The sequence below is a fragment of the Rousettus aegyptiacus genome, unplaced genomic scaffold, assembly GCF_014176215.1.
Source record: "Rousettus aegyptiacus isolate mRouAeg1 unplaced genomic scaffold, mRouAeg1.p scaffold_m13_p_1, whole genome shotgun sequence".
NCBI classification, from domain to species: domain Eukaryota; kingdom Metazoa; phylum Chordata; class Mammalia; order Chiroptera; family Pteropodidae; genus Rousettus; species Rousettus aegyptiacus.
This window is the reverse complement of record NW_023416284.1, coordinates 77,041,366-77,057,939: the sequence shown is the minus strand read 5'-3', so window position 1 is coordinate 77,057,939 and position 16,574 is coordinate 77,041,366. Positions and strand designations below refer to the sequence as shown.

Sequence of the window (16,574 nt, the reverse complement as noted above, 5' to 3'; positions counted from 1 at the left end):
TGAATCGCAGACAACATTCTGAAGTGCCTCTATAGAAAATACATATGGGAGAAAAACACATCATTGTTAAGTTAATATTTATTGAGCATTCTAAGCTTTATGCTAGACACATTAGTGCATCATCTTATTTGTTCTTCCAAACAACTTTAGGAAGTATTAGTCTTCTTCTACAAAAGGCAAAAATGAGGCCTAAAGAAATTAATCTGCCCAGTCACCAAGTTAAATGTTGGTATTGAGATTCAAACTCATGACTGACTCCGGTATAAATTCCACATCATCAATTCCAGAACAATTCATACTCTGCAATTATTAAATTGTTATATTATTAAATGGTTATAGTAAACTAGCAATTTATTAGAATGTTTCATTGTCTCAGTGATAGACCAGTGATGTTCTAATTTGATTAAAAATACAAATGTATAAATTTGTAACTTTAGCATTATGATGAGCTACTGATGTTGGCATATTTTCACCATACTGGGCCTAACTAAAAGTTCCCAGTGGAAACCCTTGCCCTTTATCCATGTCTACTCCTAAAATCCCAAAGCCATCAAAGTTAGATGGTAGAATGGAGATGATCCTGGGCAAAACCCTAACAGCAGGGCTCTGTTTTCTGAATATAATTAGATATATGACATGGATCCACTTAAAATTTTAAACACTCTCTTTCAAACTATAAAAGCACCTGAACCTCCTACTTGTGATTTAAATGTTTTGGAGTGAACGGAATTAAATTGTAACCCTTCATTGAAGAACCAAAAATTAAGCTTACCCAACTGGATACTTTAAAAATAGATTTTTGTACACCTTGAAAATGCAGCACTTTTTGAGGAAGAGAAAGAAAAAAATGGCTTGATATTTTGACTAGAGTCATAACATAGCAATATATCCTACAAATATAAATTGGGATCAAAAGAATGAGGTGTTTTTTATGTATGTTTGGTTGGTTTTAATTTCAAATACAAACTTTTCTTTTTACCTTTAATGTCTATTATCAATGTAGACTAAATGGTAATTATAGGACCACTGAACTTGTACATTGTTGGCTACTACATAATTTTTGGAAACTTGTCCATATGAATTTTATCAAGCAGTTTGGCTCAAATTATATAAAAACATTTCCTCAGGCTTAAAACAAGGATCATCAACAATTTACAGTATGGAAATGGAAAAACGAAAGGGAATTTCAAGAGAAGATACTTTGTTTTGAAATAAGACTAATTAGCAGAGACATCATTAGACTGCTCACGTTGGATATGGACCCAAAGGGTCTATCTGAACTGACCCAATAATTTACAAATTTGACCCCAACCATGTCTCATTTTTTTTGAAGCGAGATAACTTGGATTTGGATATATTCATAAAAATTGCTCCTTTTAAGCCCCAAAGTTTCTGAGAAATGCTTATCTAAAGAAGAAGTATCACAACTGTATAGGGAAGAAATTATAAGACTTTGCCCTTTATTTTGGCTCTTTTAGGTTAATTTCCATGACTCTTCTATGCAATCAAGGAGTTATTCTTGGACTCGCTCCCTTACTCATTACAATTCATAATAATTTGGAAGAAAGGTTCAGGCCTGGAAGGAGAGAGCCAGTTAGCCCTAACAATGCTTTGTCCACCCACGTGCCAAGGTGTAAGGAGCATGAAGTGACAGACTCAGGCATAATAGATGGCTACTCAATACTATCATTGAGAGCCGCCAAATTGACTCCCTTCTTTCCAAGAGTATCCCTCCTCTCATTAGAAAAGTCAATTGAATAATCTTTGTATTTGCATTGCCACTTCCCGTTTGTACACTAGCATAAAGTACGCTGCTTTATTGGGTTTAATTTGGAAAAAAATATTAAGCACTCACTATGTGCCAGGCACAGTTGCAGGTACTAGAAATACAGCAGTGGACAGAATGACAAAAATCTCAGCTCTCCTGAAACTTACATTCTGGTGGGGAACACATTCAATAAACAAGTTAAACAAAATCGATAGTATGATAACTATTAGATGCTGGAGAGTAAGAAAATGAAGCAGACAAGGGGACTATGAACTGTGGTGGGTGGGTTGAGAAAGACTGAAATTTTAGATAAAGTGGCCAGAAAAACCTTCACATAATCAGATAAAACGCCTTCATCTGAAAGGGTAAAGGGGGCAAAATCTAGGACTTGATTAGTGTAAGCTGGAGTACAAAAAGAGTAGGAGATTAGCATATTTTAAGCAGCCCTGAAGTGGAGAGAAAACCATAAGAGATGGAGGAGAGAAGCAAAGATAAAATATGGACCATAGAAGACAAACGTGGGCTTTACATTTTGCCTACGACTGACTGGTCCTTTGAGCATGGCACAACATACTTTCTCATTTTAGTCAAAGAACCAGGGTCTGCTGCCCAAACCCTCAGGCAGACCATGAGACATGGACCCCGGAAGGCTCCCCCGCACCCCCTTTCCCCAGGAATGGAGCTAATGCCGAGCAGAAAGCGGTATAAATTGAGAGTCGAGTACTGGCCTGGGAAACTGGGAGAGAGTAGCTGGAAAGAAGACACCAGAAGCCCCTTCATAAGACATACAAATGGAAACCTAACCCCCTGACCACCCCACCATGCAAACCCAGGAAGGCACAGGGAAGCGAACACACCCCCAGGATTGTAGGCACAGGGCGAGGAGCAGAGGAGGCATGAATTTAACCGTTAGAGCCCAAAGCCCAGAATTTCCCAAGGCAAGGTCGGTACCGCGCGAGGGAAACGCCGTTCCCCACGGTAGGAGCGGGAGGGCGGAGGGTGGGAGCGTCTGCTCAGGAATGAGGCTGTGGGCGGCAAGCAGGCAAGGCCGCCGCAGGAGGAGGGGGCGGTTTCGTCCCGCGTCGCGGGTCCCGGGTCCCCGGCGCCCGCCAGCCGCGTGCATGCAACAGGGAGCTGGACGCGAGCGGGCGCCCCGAGGGGCCGAGACGGGGCCGGGATCGGTTCCAGACAAAGTGCCCCAAACACGCGTGCCCCGGCCCACGCGCCCCCAGCCCAAACGTCCACCGCCCCCTCCCCAGGCCCGCGCGGACCCGGCCCGCCGACAGCGACAGGTTCCAGCAGTCGAACCCACAGCTCCCGCGCCGCCGCCCGCTCAGCCCCTTCCCGCCCTGCGCGACGGTCGAGGGGAGACAGAAAGAGCCGGCGGATGGCGGCGCACGGCCCCGCTCACCATGGTCGGCGGCGCTGCGACCCCGGCGGGCGGCGATGCGCTGTCCAGGGTAGCCAGCGTCCCTCTGCCCCGCGCTCGGCCGCGCCCGCTCTACTTACCCCCACCCACGCCCACGCCCAGCGCGCGCGCGCCGCCCGCCTGCGCCTCCCCGCCCCCTCGGGCTCGCGCCACTCCCGCCCGGCGCTCGGATCCTCAGGGCCGTTTCGAGCGCCCGCCGCTCTCCGCCCCCTCCCCTAACCCTGGCCTCGCCGGCCGCGTCGCGAGGAGAGCGGCGGGGGAGGGGCGGGGCAGGCGAAGCGGCGGTCCGGTGCGGCCTCGCGCGCCCCCTCCCGGGCGCCCGGCTTCTCCCGCGCTGCCGCGGCGCCCCCTGCCCGGCGGGCCGTGATTTGCAGGCCCAGTTGACGGCTGCCGCGCGCGGCCAACGTTCGCAGTCTCCGCAAGGACGCACCTGCCACCGGCCTCGGTCCCCAGGCCCTGGAGGCTTCGATGGCTGCGCGAGCAGTGGGGAGGGTGGGGATGTAGAGGGCTAGGGCACTGGTCCTGATGTTAGTTGGGCTCCGTGGCTTTCAAGCATATCTTAAAGAGGGAATGGCTCTTGCTCATGCAGGTTTGTGTGATGAGTGGTTTAGCTATACCAGGTCCCTTTAGGGGCGAGCGAGGTTGAGGATCAGTCGGAATTTAAGATTCCTTTACTCACACGACGTTGCTCTCAGAGGATCTTATTCCAGGAGCTAGAGCGACCAATGGTTTTAACACTTTCTGTGAACAGAAAGTGTGGGATCTTAGCTCCTGGGCTTTATTTTTATTTATTTATTTATTTATTTATTTATTTAATTTGATTTAATTAGTCGCCGAAGGTAAAAGATGACTTGTGTTACTTGACCTTTATTCATTTTTAGCATTAAGAATGTGTGCTGCTGCTTCTTCTTCTTCTTCTTCTTTTTTTTTTTTTTACTTTAGCCAGTGTGGTAACTGAAATGAAGGCGAAATAAATATATTTATTGGCGTTAGGAACGTTATACCTGGATTTGCAGAGGAAACTGCCATGTAAACAGCATACCACACTTGAGGTAATGCAGATGTATTTGCAGTTTCGAAAAGTAGCAGAGTAAATAAACATGCCAGGTTTAAGTCATAATTGTCATATAATCACTTAATTAGAGTTTACTGTATTTGGAGTGCTCAATATCAGTATATTTGTATTTGCTTACTTAGACCAAAAACAGGTATTTGTTAACCAAGTCTCATAAAATCTTATTATCAGTGGGCTCAGGAGTCAGTCTTGTCACATACTGTCTGTGTGGTATTGGATTTGTTACCTAACCATTCTATGTTCCCTTTTCCTGATAAAAATGGGAATAAAAATAACACAAAGCATATTGTTGTTGGGATTAATGTTGTGGCAGCCTGGCCCTGCCTGGCCATTTCCTGCTCCAAAAAAGTTAGTTCCTGACTACTCCCCTCCCCCTTAACCAGGCAGCCAATCATTGTTCTTCCTTATATGGAATATCTGCAGCTGTGTAGAAATGCAGATGTAGACGACTGTATAAAACTGCCCACTATGTTACAATTGGAGCTTAGCCTTTGGATGAGACTCTTCTGAGCTGTTGCTGGTATCAATAAACGCTGCTTCCTGACTGTCGCCTCCGTGTCCCGTCTCTCTGTTGGAGAATACCGCAACAATGTGAGTAAAACGCTAGAAAAATGTCTGCTGCAAAAAAATACTCATTATTGAAATTGTTATTGATCTGATGCCTGTAGGAATCAGAAAACGATATTCAGTTTCATTCTGGCATATTTTTATAGAAAGTATATAGCCAAAATTAAATTCACAGTTTAATGTCATTTCCTTTCATTTATTCACTTTATTCATTCAACATCATTTGAATGGGTGCTATGTCAGGCATTGTGCTGGGAGCTGGGGATACTGTGATAGACACACACCACAGCACCTGCCATCAGTCTATGATCATATTATGACATCCAGACACTGGAAGGAAATTTACCCAAATAGTCACCAAATATTAAGTGTTTTCCCCTCAATAGCAGTATTTTGGAATGATTTTTTTCCTTTATTTTCCAGATTTTTAAAACATTTCACATTTTTAAAGCCATAAAAATAGCTTCCACATTCTTTGAATATTGAACTATAAAAAATAGGATCTGAATTTCACTATATCATTAATCTGATGTAGTAGAATGTGAATTCTTAATCTAGTGATCCTCAGATGTTATTGTGTATAGTTTGCACCTAAGGACTTAATCAACTGCAGACACCTGGGACCCATCCAAATGGCCTCAGGTGCAAACCAGGAATACAATTTTTTAACAAGCATCACAAATGATGCTGATTCAGGCAGGTAGCCCATGGACCATATTTTGAGAATACAAGTCCATCATTTACTTAGGGAAAACTATTTTTCTAACAACATTAAGAGGGGGAAAATGTGACAACCAGCCTCTAAGCACACTGCTGTTTGCTTGCAGGAATTGTGCCATTAATGTCATCTATACCTTGCAGAGTTTACCAAGTTAACATGTGGAAGGAACTCTTAAGCTTTGAATTATTCCTATACTTCTTCCTACCATTTAGCCTGATAATCATCATTTTACGTTTATCTAAAGAAAAATATCAACATGCAGTGCCAGAAGGTGGTCTAAAAAACCATCTACATCTTATCTATTTCTTAAAATACTATTTTATGGCTTTCCTTCACTACAATAAAGGGACAAAAGAGACAGCCAGAGGGTATTTTTTTTTTCTACCAATATTTCATTAAATAGAAAAAGGAAGTGGTTCTACCTTTACAAACATAAAACTGGAATAGTACCTATCACTCTAACCACATATGCATTCCCACTTATTTAGCAATAAAAATATTTTAATAGGCCACCAACATGATTTTATAGTATTTTCTTTATTTCTTTATTATTTCTTCTCTTGTATGGCTTGCACGAAAGCTGGAATCTGCTTATGGTTCTTAGCTGTAGGGCAAGACTGCACTGAGCATGTATACCAGTTAAAGTGCCATGATAACAAAATTATAACCTAATCATGTTTTAGAAATAGAGATCAGACACTCTTTTTTATGCATATATTTTATATTTTACATATGAAGAATGTCTATCTCAGAGAGGTTAGAAATGACCAACAACTCATAGGTCATAGTACTAAAGCCTGATTTCCTGGCCCCTTGTCTAGTGTTCTCATTGTCAGTACTGTCTTTCCAGCCCTTTAGAAATAGACTCTGGAAGTCACATCCTTTTCTTGGCCATATAATCTGGCTTTGTGTAAAGAAAGCTCTGTACCTTTGAGTTTAAAAATGAGAAATAAGATAAAGAGTAAAGTCAGACAAGCTCACAGTGGCACAATTAGGTGACCACCAACAAATGTAGTGCACCTTTTACTCCATATTATCAGGGGTAAGGATTTATGTTAAAGCCATATATGTATCTGCTTTTCATTTTATTGGAATAGAGTAACAAGTGGACAATCATTACCTTTTATCAATCAAGGTAAAAAGAGATTTCTGCTCATTTACTTAAAAATATTTACTGAGTACTGTGCTCCAGTACAATGTTCTAGAGCAGGGGTTGACAATTACAGCCACAGGCCAAATCTGGCCAGCTGCCTGTCTTTGTAAATAAAGTTTTATTAGAATACAACCATGCCCATTCATTTACATTTTGTCTATGGTGGATTTGAGCTACAATGGCAGAGTTGAGTAATTCTGAAAGAAATTTTATGTCCTATAAATCCTCAAATATTTATGGTTTCGCCCTTTATTAATCTAGAATCTAGATGTTATGAATAAGACCTTCAACAATATAGATAGATCCTTTTCTTTTATAAAGCTTATATTTTAATGAGCGGCATCATGAAGAAATAATATTAAGATAATGATTTGGAGAGGTCATGTTAGATAAAATGGTCATGGTTAGATAAGATGATAAGCCTCTCTAAGCAAATGATAGTTGACTTGAGATCTCAATGGCAGAACAAGCCAGCTATGAAGCCATGAGCACATCTAGGGGAAATCTTCCAAATGGAGAAAAGAGCAAATGAAAATTCTCTGAGATAGAAAAACTGGGCTTTTTTGAGGAACAGGAAGGTGGCCAGTATGTCTGAATGTGTGAGCCAGGGGTTGCAATTGGAGGCAATACCATATCCCCCTAATCTACTCTTGTAGATAGAGATCTATGTATATCTTGACACCATGGCCATGAGCCCCTGCCTTGAGGCCCTATCTTTGAGGACCTCAGCCCTAGGGAACCTGACAGGACATTCTCAAGTGATGTCCACTGCTCAGCTCTTGGCTGTAGCCGTCCCAGTTCAAGAAACACTAGTAGGGTCATTAGTTTGTGCTCTTACAGCCATATGACTTTCTCTTTTATTTTTTTGTTATGCTCATTTTCCCAATCTTATTTATTTGAAGCATTCATTCACTTTATCATTTTGTCTTTCATATGTACAATTTTCATTAAATTGCATTTATTGATTTCCTTTTAATATATATATTTTAAAAATATAAATGTGGCATGGCACAGACATAGAATGGCAGCCTATTTCACACAGAAGATGAGATGTCACAGTCCATCTGGACAATCTGCAAGCACTTTTCTACCCTACACAATGGAGCGGCTGTTCCTTTCTCAGGTGTACCCTTGGAGGTCAACCCGAGGCAGTAGTTCCCCAGCCTATTTTTGTTGCAAAATTAATCCGCACCTAACCTGAGGCCTAGATATCAATTGAAGAGAGAAATGGCTGATTAAAACCCAATATTCAGGGCTCAGGAGGGACACAGTGCATGGACTCCTCTTGCCCATTCCCCGTTATAAGTGTGCATGTGTGTGTCAAGGGAAGAGGGATGTGTAGCCACACATCCTTTTCTGCCAGCAATACTCATGTCTAGAATGAGAGTGGTAGCGATTAATTAATCATTTTGAAGTTTATGATTTTCTGGCCTATTGTAAAACTTGGTTAGAAATAGCTAATCTACAACATATTATTTTTACATTATTGTAAGTTATTGAGATATTAACAATGTGAAAATCGGTAATGATAAAATTTGTATGAGCACATAAAATGTAATAAATTCCTCCCTGACTTTATCCTTAACTTTAGACTGACTTCTGCATATTCTTTCCATCATCATCCAGAAAAAAAGCCGTTTAATATTAAAAGCATATATGCCAACAAAAACCTCTACTCAAAATTTTCGTTGATTCCACCAAAATGAAAGTAAGGAATCTGAATTTTTCAAGATGACAGGCTAATAAAAAATAGCTAGAAGAGTATAGTTTTATTAAACATTAGCCAATATATTTTTTCTAATAGGTATTCAATGAGAGTAGTGAATAACAGTCCCCAAATAGTTAACATTTTATTTTACCAATATATTGGTGGAGGACGAGACTTCCAGGGGAGATAGAGATGAGGAACCAAAATGAAGAGCATTTTACTTGACATAGGTTTCAATCATGTGCATTGTTGCAACCCAAGGAACTTCTTCAATATCTAGGAAACAGACGAAAGGGATCCTAAGATTAATCCAGAAGTCATAGCAGGCAGCCTCAGTTTATAGCCTCATCATTCTTTTAGCTCAGATGTGGTATTTGCAGGTAACTAGCAGGTATCTGATATAAACCATGCTAAATGATTTACAACAGGAGCTCATATAATCCTTACAACAGTCCTGTGACTAATCCCATTGTATAGATGAGAAAACTGAGGCTCAAAGAGGTTAAGTAATATACTGTATAAATTTCCAAAAGTTGTGTTTTTTTTTAACATTGCAATTGGTTGATGCATCTTTTCATTCTCTTTTAATCTCTACTTCCCCCCTCCAACCTTCTTATTTTCTTCTTTGTTTTCTTGCAATTTATTTGCTTTATATTATAGAATTTTCCAGTATGGATTTTGTTGATGGTATCTTTAGTGTACAGGTTGGCATGTACTTCCGACTACTGTGTTTTTGTAAAATTGTTACTGGTTTTAGAAGCTTTAGCAGATTCGGGTTAGAATTTGGTTGGCAAGAGTACTTCATAGGTAGTAGTGTGTATTTCCATCAGAGAGTACGTAATATCTTATTGTCACTCTTTTTGTGATGTTTAGGCATCAGCTGATGCTCAATGTCTACATCCAGTGATTCATTAGGGGTAGCAAAATTGTGATATTCCAGCTCTATTATTCCTTCTTCATTTATTAGCTAGATACTTTCAGAAGCTTTCCTTTTTATATACTTTGGTTAACCATGCATAGTTTATATAGGAAAGACAGGGTAAATGACAGTTTTAAAATGAAGAATTGGTTCAGTAGCAATGTAAAAATCCAAACAGAGAGCTGAAAATTTAGATATGGAAATAAGAACAAATAGAATTTGGAATTACTCAGGCTAGCTGCCAATATCGACAAAGCCACATTAACTGTTGTTACCCAACTTGCTTTTTAACATCTATCATGTTCTATCTGAAAATAGAGTGACTTTGAAAGAGTTTTTTTTTAATTTATGTAAGTTCTGAAAAGGAAAAAAGTTTTAATAGAAGGCTTTATTTAATGTGATTTGTCCTTTTCAAGGGAATAGGCCAGAACTCAGGAGGAACATGACTTATGAAGTTTTTGAGTAAAATATTAGTTGGATCTCTCATTAAACTATTTGGATAGAATAGTACATATGACAAACAATAGTCTTGATATAGTCTGCTACCATTCTATAACTAGTTCTTAAAGGTAATTTATAATTAATTTAGTATGCAAATACTTTAGTTTACATCAGAATTTGACTTAAAATGTTAATTTCAACTGTCTGTAGTTTCCGTCATATAGTAGACATTCGATTTATATTTAAGACAGACCTACATTTTTTATTTATCCCATAACACCTAAGGTTTCTGTGATATTCTAATGAGAAACTCATTAGATTCAAAAGTCTTCTAAAAGCATATTAATATTATTAACAGAGAAAGGTAGTTCCTGAACAAATGCTAATTTAATGATATAATTTATATATACATTATCATGAAAAAAATGTCATCATTACTCTTTCAAGGCCTGCACCATGCTAGCACTGAGGGTTTACAAAAAAATTGGGAAACGTAGTTCTGGCTATTTTCTATTAATTATGACGGCTGCATTAGGAGTTTGTGTTTCATAAGTTAGGTTTCATCTCCACATTTTCGATAGGTAATAGCAGAATAGAAACCTCACCATGGGGCCTCTTGAATTCTAATACTTGTTGCAATTTAGGAAACTAAGAATTCACTTCTAGGAAATTTACCTATGTTAGAGCATGAGATGAGATTAGCTAGCAAGTGCATGGCCAAGTAACATTTCTGAATATGACTGAAAGAAGCAAAATTTACCTCCTTTGCATTTTTCTCTATTGTTTTGTCCACAAAAAGACACATGCTTCAATTTATATGTGCCTATCCTGATCATCCCCCCAGCATGAAACTAAGTAAAGTGTGGTGATGTTTCCAGTTGAATTTGTGCTTAGCTGCTCTTTGTGTTAAGGTCTGCAGCAGCTTTAAAAGGCAATACAGCAATAGCTAGAATTCCTAGGGCAAAAGTTTATATCATTTCTAGTGAACCAAAGTCGCTAAATTCTTGGACTTTGATCTACAGTAGTCATTAAAGACCCCACATTTGGAGGATGGCCTCTTTTACCATGCAACTTTGGACTCACCCTGCTTCCCCAACCGTTGCCTCACCTCTGAACTTTCTATTTTCTAGCAAGTAGTACTTAGTTTTGGATCTTGCTAAAGAAACTTCTGCTGACTGTATGTAATTTTATCCTACAGACTAAGCTATATTCAATAGCCAGACTTTAGCATGCTCTTTCATAATACTACTCAGAGTATATGAATAAATGCAAAGGCCTGACCACTTTTGGAATTCCTTAAACAAACAGTCTAAAACAAACCGATGTCCTTTGGAACTGGCTGAGGAACAGGTCAATAGCCTTTACTCCACTTCAGAAACAAGAAAGAGCAAGTAGAAAAAAAAGTCATGTTTTAATGAGACTGATAAAGACTATTCTGCCAAAAGATGGGTTGCACTCCAAAATTTAAAAAATGCAATAATAGAGCCCAAGGGAGAAGTATATAATTTCAGAGGCCTCTAAAGGTCATCTAATAAAGTCTTCACAAAAAAGAAGGTAATAGAAACTTTTAATTCTTAACTGCTTTCTGCAAATGAGAAGAGCTGAGGAAATAAACTGTCAACATTAAAACAAAGCAGAAACTCCTATTACAGCCAAGTTGTGGTGGTGGGGTGGTCTTCTCAGACAGTGTCCTCATTAGGGTCGTTAATGGATGTCCATCTGCAGTCTCTTTGTCTAGCAGTACTATCTGGAACTCACTGATATTGAGTATCTATCAAAAGCCTAATTGAGAAAGGAATTTTTAATGGGAATTAGTCATTTTTGCGGTCTTATCTGACTAGTCTAAACGCATCCGCTATATTAAGCCAGTTCTTTAGAAAGCTAAAGACACAGACCAGATCAAATTGGTCCCCCACTAAATTGTTTGACTCATAACTTGGCATGATACCATCATTTTATATTAAGAGATACCATAACAAGCGACCCTATGAAATACTTTTTATCTTAATGTAGCTAACTTTTAAAAAATCATTTGTCCTACTAGAAGGGACCTGAGACATACTTTCAACTTGTTTTTAAATGGCTTTAGTATGTATGTTTGTACTAGAATAATTTTCACTTGCTCTAGTTACTAGAAAAATCATCAAAATTGATTCTAAAGAGTTAAATAGGAAATATCTTCGGGAAGACCAAACCTCATTCATTCATTTATTCACTCAGTTGTTCATCTATTCAAGAGGTTTTCTGAGTACTTTTCGTGTGTGTATTTTCCACCAGCATGCCTTCTTCAGTAAAAAATCTCTTCAAATCCTTTGCCCATTTTTAATTGGTTTTCTTTCTTTCTTTTTTTTTTAATTGAGTTTTGAGAGTTCTTCGTATACTCTGAATATAAGTTATTTATCAACTATGCATGTGAGAATGTTTTCTTCTAGTCTATGGTGCTTTTTTCTTAACGATGCCTTTCAAAGAGTTTTAATTTTGATTAAGTCCAAGATTTATTTTTTAAAATGAATTGTGTTTTTGATGTTTGTCGTGTATAAGAAATATATGCCTTCCTGAGGTCACAAAGATTTTTCCCTCTATTTTTTTCTAGAAAATTTGTAGTTTTTTTTTTTTTTTTTTTTTTGTATTCGGTCTGTGTGGTTTATTTTCAGTTAGTTTTTGTATTTGGTGCAAGGGCTGAGTAAAAAGTGTTTGTTTATTTGTTTCTTTTGGCATATGGAATTATTCTAGTACCATTTGTTGAAAAGATTATCCTTTTATTTTTTAGTTGACTTTATCAAAAATCAATTAACCATGTATGTATGGGTCTATTTCTGGACTTTCTGTTCTGTTGCATTGATCTGTGTTTATCTTACAACCGGTACCAGGCTGTTTTGATTACTGTTTCTTTAGGATAAGTCTTGAAATAGAGTTTTATAAGTTTTCCCTTTTTTCTTTTTTTCTTCAAAATATCTTGGTTATTCCAACTGCTTTGCTTTCCATATAAATTTTAGAATCAGCTTGTCAACATTTCACAAAAATTTTTGCAGAAAGTTCAGTTGGGATTGTGTTGAATCTGTGGATCATTTGGGGAGAATTGATATCTTAATAATATTGTTTTCTAATCCATGAATGAATATTTCTTCCCATTTATTTAGATCTTCTTTGACTTCTTTCATCACTGTGTTGTAGTTTTAAGCATTTCTTACATGTGTCTTGTTAGATTTGTACCCAAGTATTTAATGGTTTTTTTGGTGCTATTCTAAATGATTTAAAATTCTTTAAGTTTCTGCAAGCTATATAGAATTACTGTTGATTTTTGTACATTGACATTCTATCTGTGGCTTTGCTAAACTTATTAGTTCTAAAAGCTTTTTTGTGCATTCTCTGAGATTTTCTACATATACGATCATGTCACCTGTGAATAGGGACAGTGTATTTCTTACTTTTTCAACTGTATGCTTTCTTTTTTTAAATCTGAGAATATAAAAAACTTATATGTTCTGTGAAAGTGGTAGAAAAGAGAATGAATACCAAACTATTAATTGTTCTCTGATATGTGGAAATGTGACACCTGAAAATCCAATGTCTTTTATCCCAAACAAAAAGCATGCTACAACAAAACTGAGAAAAAGATTTTTTTTTTACCCATACTCCATCCCTTCCCCTTTGGCAGCCATCAGCTTATTCTCTGTATTTATGGATTTATTTCTGTCTCATTTATTCATTTTTTTGTTCTTTTGTTTTGACTCCACATAGTGAAATCATTTGATATTTCTCTTTGTCTGACTTATTTCACTTAGCATAATACCCTCTAGATTCATCCATATTGTCACAAATGGCAACATTTCATCCTTTTTATAACTGAGTAATATTCCTTTATATATATGTATATATGTGTGTGTATGTATGTATGTGTGTGTGTGTGTATATATATGTATACATCTTTTTTATCCATTTGTCTATTGATGGACACTTAGGTTGCTCCCATATCTTGGCTATTGTAAATAATACTGCAATGACTATAGTGAATTATAAATCTTTTCAAGTTAGTATTTTGGATTTTTTCGGATACACAGAATTGGAATTTCTGGGTCATGTGGTAGTTATATTTTTAATGTTCTGAGGAAACTGTTTTCCATAGTAGATAGCCATTCTGACAGGTATGAGGTGATATCTCATTGTGGTTTTAATTTGCATTTCCCTGAGGATTAGTTGAACATCTTTTCAATAGTCTATTAGGCATCTGTATGCCCTCTTTGGAGAAATGTCTATATAGAACCAATGCCCATTTTTTAATTAGAACATTTGTTTCTTTTGGCGTTAAGTCATATGAGTTTTTTTTTTAAATATAAATTTTGGATATTAATCCCTTATCAGATGTGTCATTGGTGTATATCTTCTCCCATTCAGTAGGCTGTCTGTCTTTCTATTTTGTTGATGGTTTCCTTTACTTTGCAAAAAACTCTTGTTTTATGTAGTCCCATTTGCTTTTTCCTTTTGTTGCCCTTGCCCGAGGAGACATATACAAAAAGATATTGCTAAGACTGATATCCAAGGATTTACTGCTTGTTTTCTTCTAGGAGTTTTATGGTTTCAGGTTTTAAACTGGTGTTTAGTTCATTTTGAATTTATTTTTGCATATGGTATAAGAAAGTGGCCCAAGTTCATTTTTTTTTTTTGCATGTATCTGTCCAGTTTTCCCAATACCGTTTATTGAAGACATCATTTACCCTTATTGTATATTTTTGCATTTTGTCATAGATTAAATGACCATATAGGCATGGATTTATTTGGGGACTCTATTCTGTTCCATTGATCTATGTGTCTGTTTTTTATGCCAGTACCAAACTGTTTTGATTATTGTAGCTTTGTAGTATAATTTGAAATCTGGGAGTGCCATACCTCCCACTTTGTTCTTTCTCAAGTTTTCTTTGGGTATTCTGGGTTTGTTTGTTTGTTTGTTTGTTTGTTTTTTGTGGTTCTATATAAATTTTGGGATACATTGTTCTAGGTTTGAGAAGAATATCATTGGTATTACTGTTTTCTTTTCTTGATTTATTATGCCAATCAGGACTTCCAATGTGATGTTGAATAGGAGTATGATAACTGACATCCATTCCTTGTTCCTGATATCAAGGGTAAAGCTTTTAGTCTTTCACTATTAAGTACACTGGTGATTGTAATTTTTTTTTGTAGATATCCTTTATCGAATTGAGGGAATTCCCTCTTTTCCTAGTTTACCAAAAGTTTTTTTAAAAATATTATAAATATTAAAATAAATATTATTAAAAAGTATTATAAGTGGATATTGAAATATGGCAAATGCTTTTGCCATATTTGTTCAGGTAGTCATATGTTTTTTCTTCTTTAGTCTGCTGATGTGGTAAATTTCTTTGATTAATTTTTGAATATTAAATTAAACTTTTCCTTTCTTGGATAAGCTCACTTGGCCATGATGTATTATCATTCTTATATATTGCTAAATTCCATTTGCTAATATTTTGTTGAGAATTTTTTTTGCATTTGTGTTCTTGAGAGTTATTATTCTGTTCTGTTTTTGTTTTATAATTTTTTTCTCTGGTTTTGGAATCAGAATTAAACTCGCCTCAATAAATGAGTTGGGAAGTCCTCCAACCTATTTTATTTTCTGATACTATTTCTTCTTTAAAATGTTTTGTAGTACATACTACTGAACTCAATTGAGCAAGAAGCTTCCTTTATCAGAAAAAAATTTAAATATAAATTCATTTTCTTTATTAGACATAAGACCACTCATGTCATATATTCCTTTTTGCGTGAGCTTTGATAATTTGTGTCTTTCAACAGTTTATTTTATCTAAACTGTTAAACCTGTGGGTGTAATGTTGTACATCATATTCTCTTATTGTCCTTTAAATGTATGCAAGATCTGTAGTGATGGTCCTTCTTTCATTCCTAATATTAGTAATTTGAATTCTCTCTTATATCCATGATCTAGCTAGAGCTTTATCTTTTCAAAGAATCACCTTTTGCTTTCACTGTTTTCTTTAATGTTTTTTTCTGTTTTCAGTGTCTTTGGTTTCTGCTCTTCCTATGTTATGTCCCTCCTTCATTTGCTTTGAGTTAGTTTACTTTTCTTTTTCCAATTTCTTAATGTAGAAATTTAGATTATTGATTTAAATTTCTTTTCTGACATAAGCATATTTTGCTATAATTTCCCCCCTAAGCATTGCTTTAGCTACATCCCACACATTTTGTTTGATATGTTCTGATTTAATTTTTATACAGTTCCAAATATTTTTTATTTTCCCTGTGATTTCCTCTTTTACTCATGTGTTACTTAGTAATTTTTCATTTAGAAAGATTTGTTTTTTTCCAGATATCTGTTTGTTATGGATTTATAATTTAATTCTAGGTGGAAAACCAGAGGAGAGAAAGAGCAATTAGGGGGATCATTTTATAAATTATATAAATGTCTAACCAATGTATTATATACTTAAAATTAATTTAAAAAAAACCCCATACTTTGTATGATTTCGATTCTTTTAAATTTGTGGAAGCATTCTAAATATGGCCTATCTTGGTGAATGTTCCATGTGTACTTGAAAAGAATGTGTATTTTGCTGTTGTTGGGTGGAATGTTGGTTTTACCCAATGTCAGCTAAGTCAACTTGGCTCATAGTATTAGGTTGCCCTAATCTTTAATTAATCACAGTCTACCTTCAAGTAATATTATACTGCTTCTCATATATTTTAAGAATGTTATGACAGTGTACTTCCAATTCCCTGCTTCTATCTTTTGTGCTGTAGTCAACATACATTTTTCTTT

General features: G+C 36.8%; 1 protein-coding gene across 2 annotated transcripts in view; it reads right to left on the bottom strand.

The window, feature by feature from the left end:
* Window positions 1-3,278, bottom strand: part of ELOVL2 (ELOVL fatty acid elongase 2) — a 73,944-nt gene extending 70,666 nt beyond the window's left edge. For both annotated transcript variants that reach the window (XM_016118815.2, XM_016118816.2), the window contains exon 1: window positions 3,180-3,278. In XM_016118815.2, the coding sequence (XP_015974301.1) occupies window positions 3,180-3,182 (3 nt within the window). In that variant the 5' untranslated portion in view covers window positions 3,183-3,278. The remainder of the gene's footprint in view (window positions 1-3,179) is intronic.
* Between the last annotated feature and the right edge of the window lie 13,296 nt (window positions 3,279-16,574).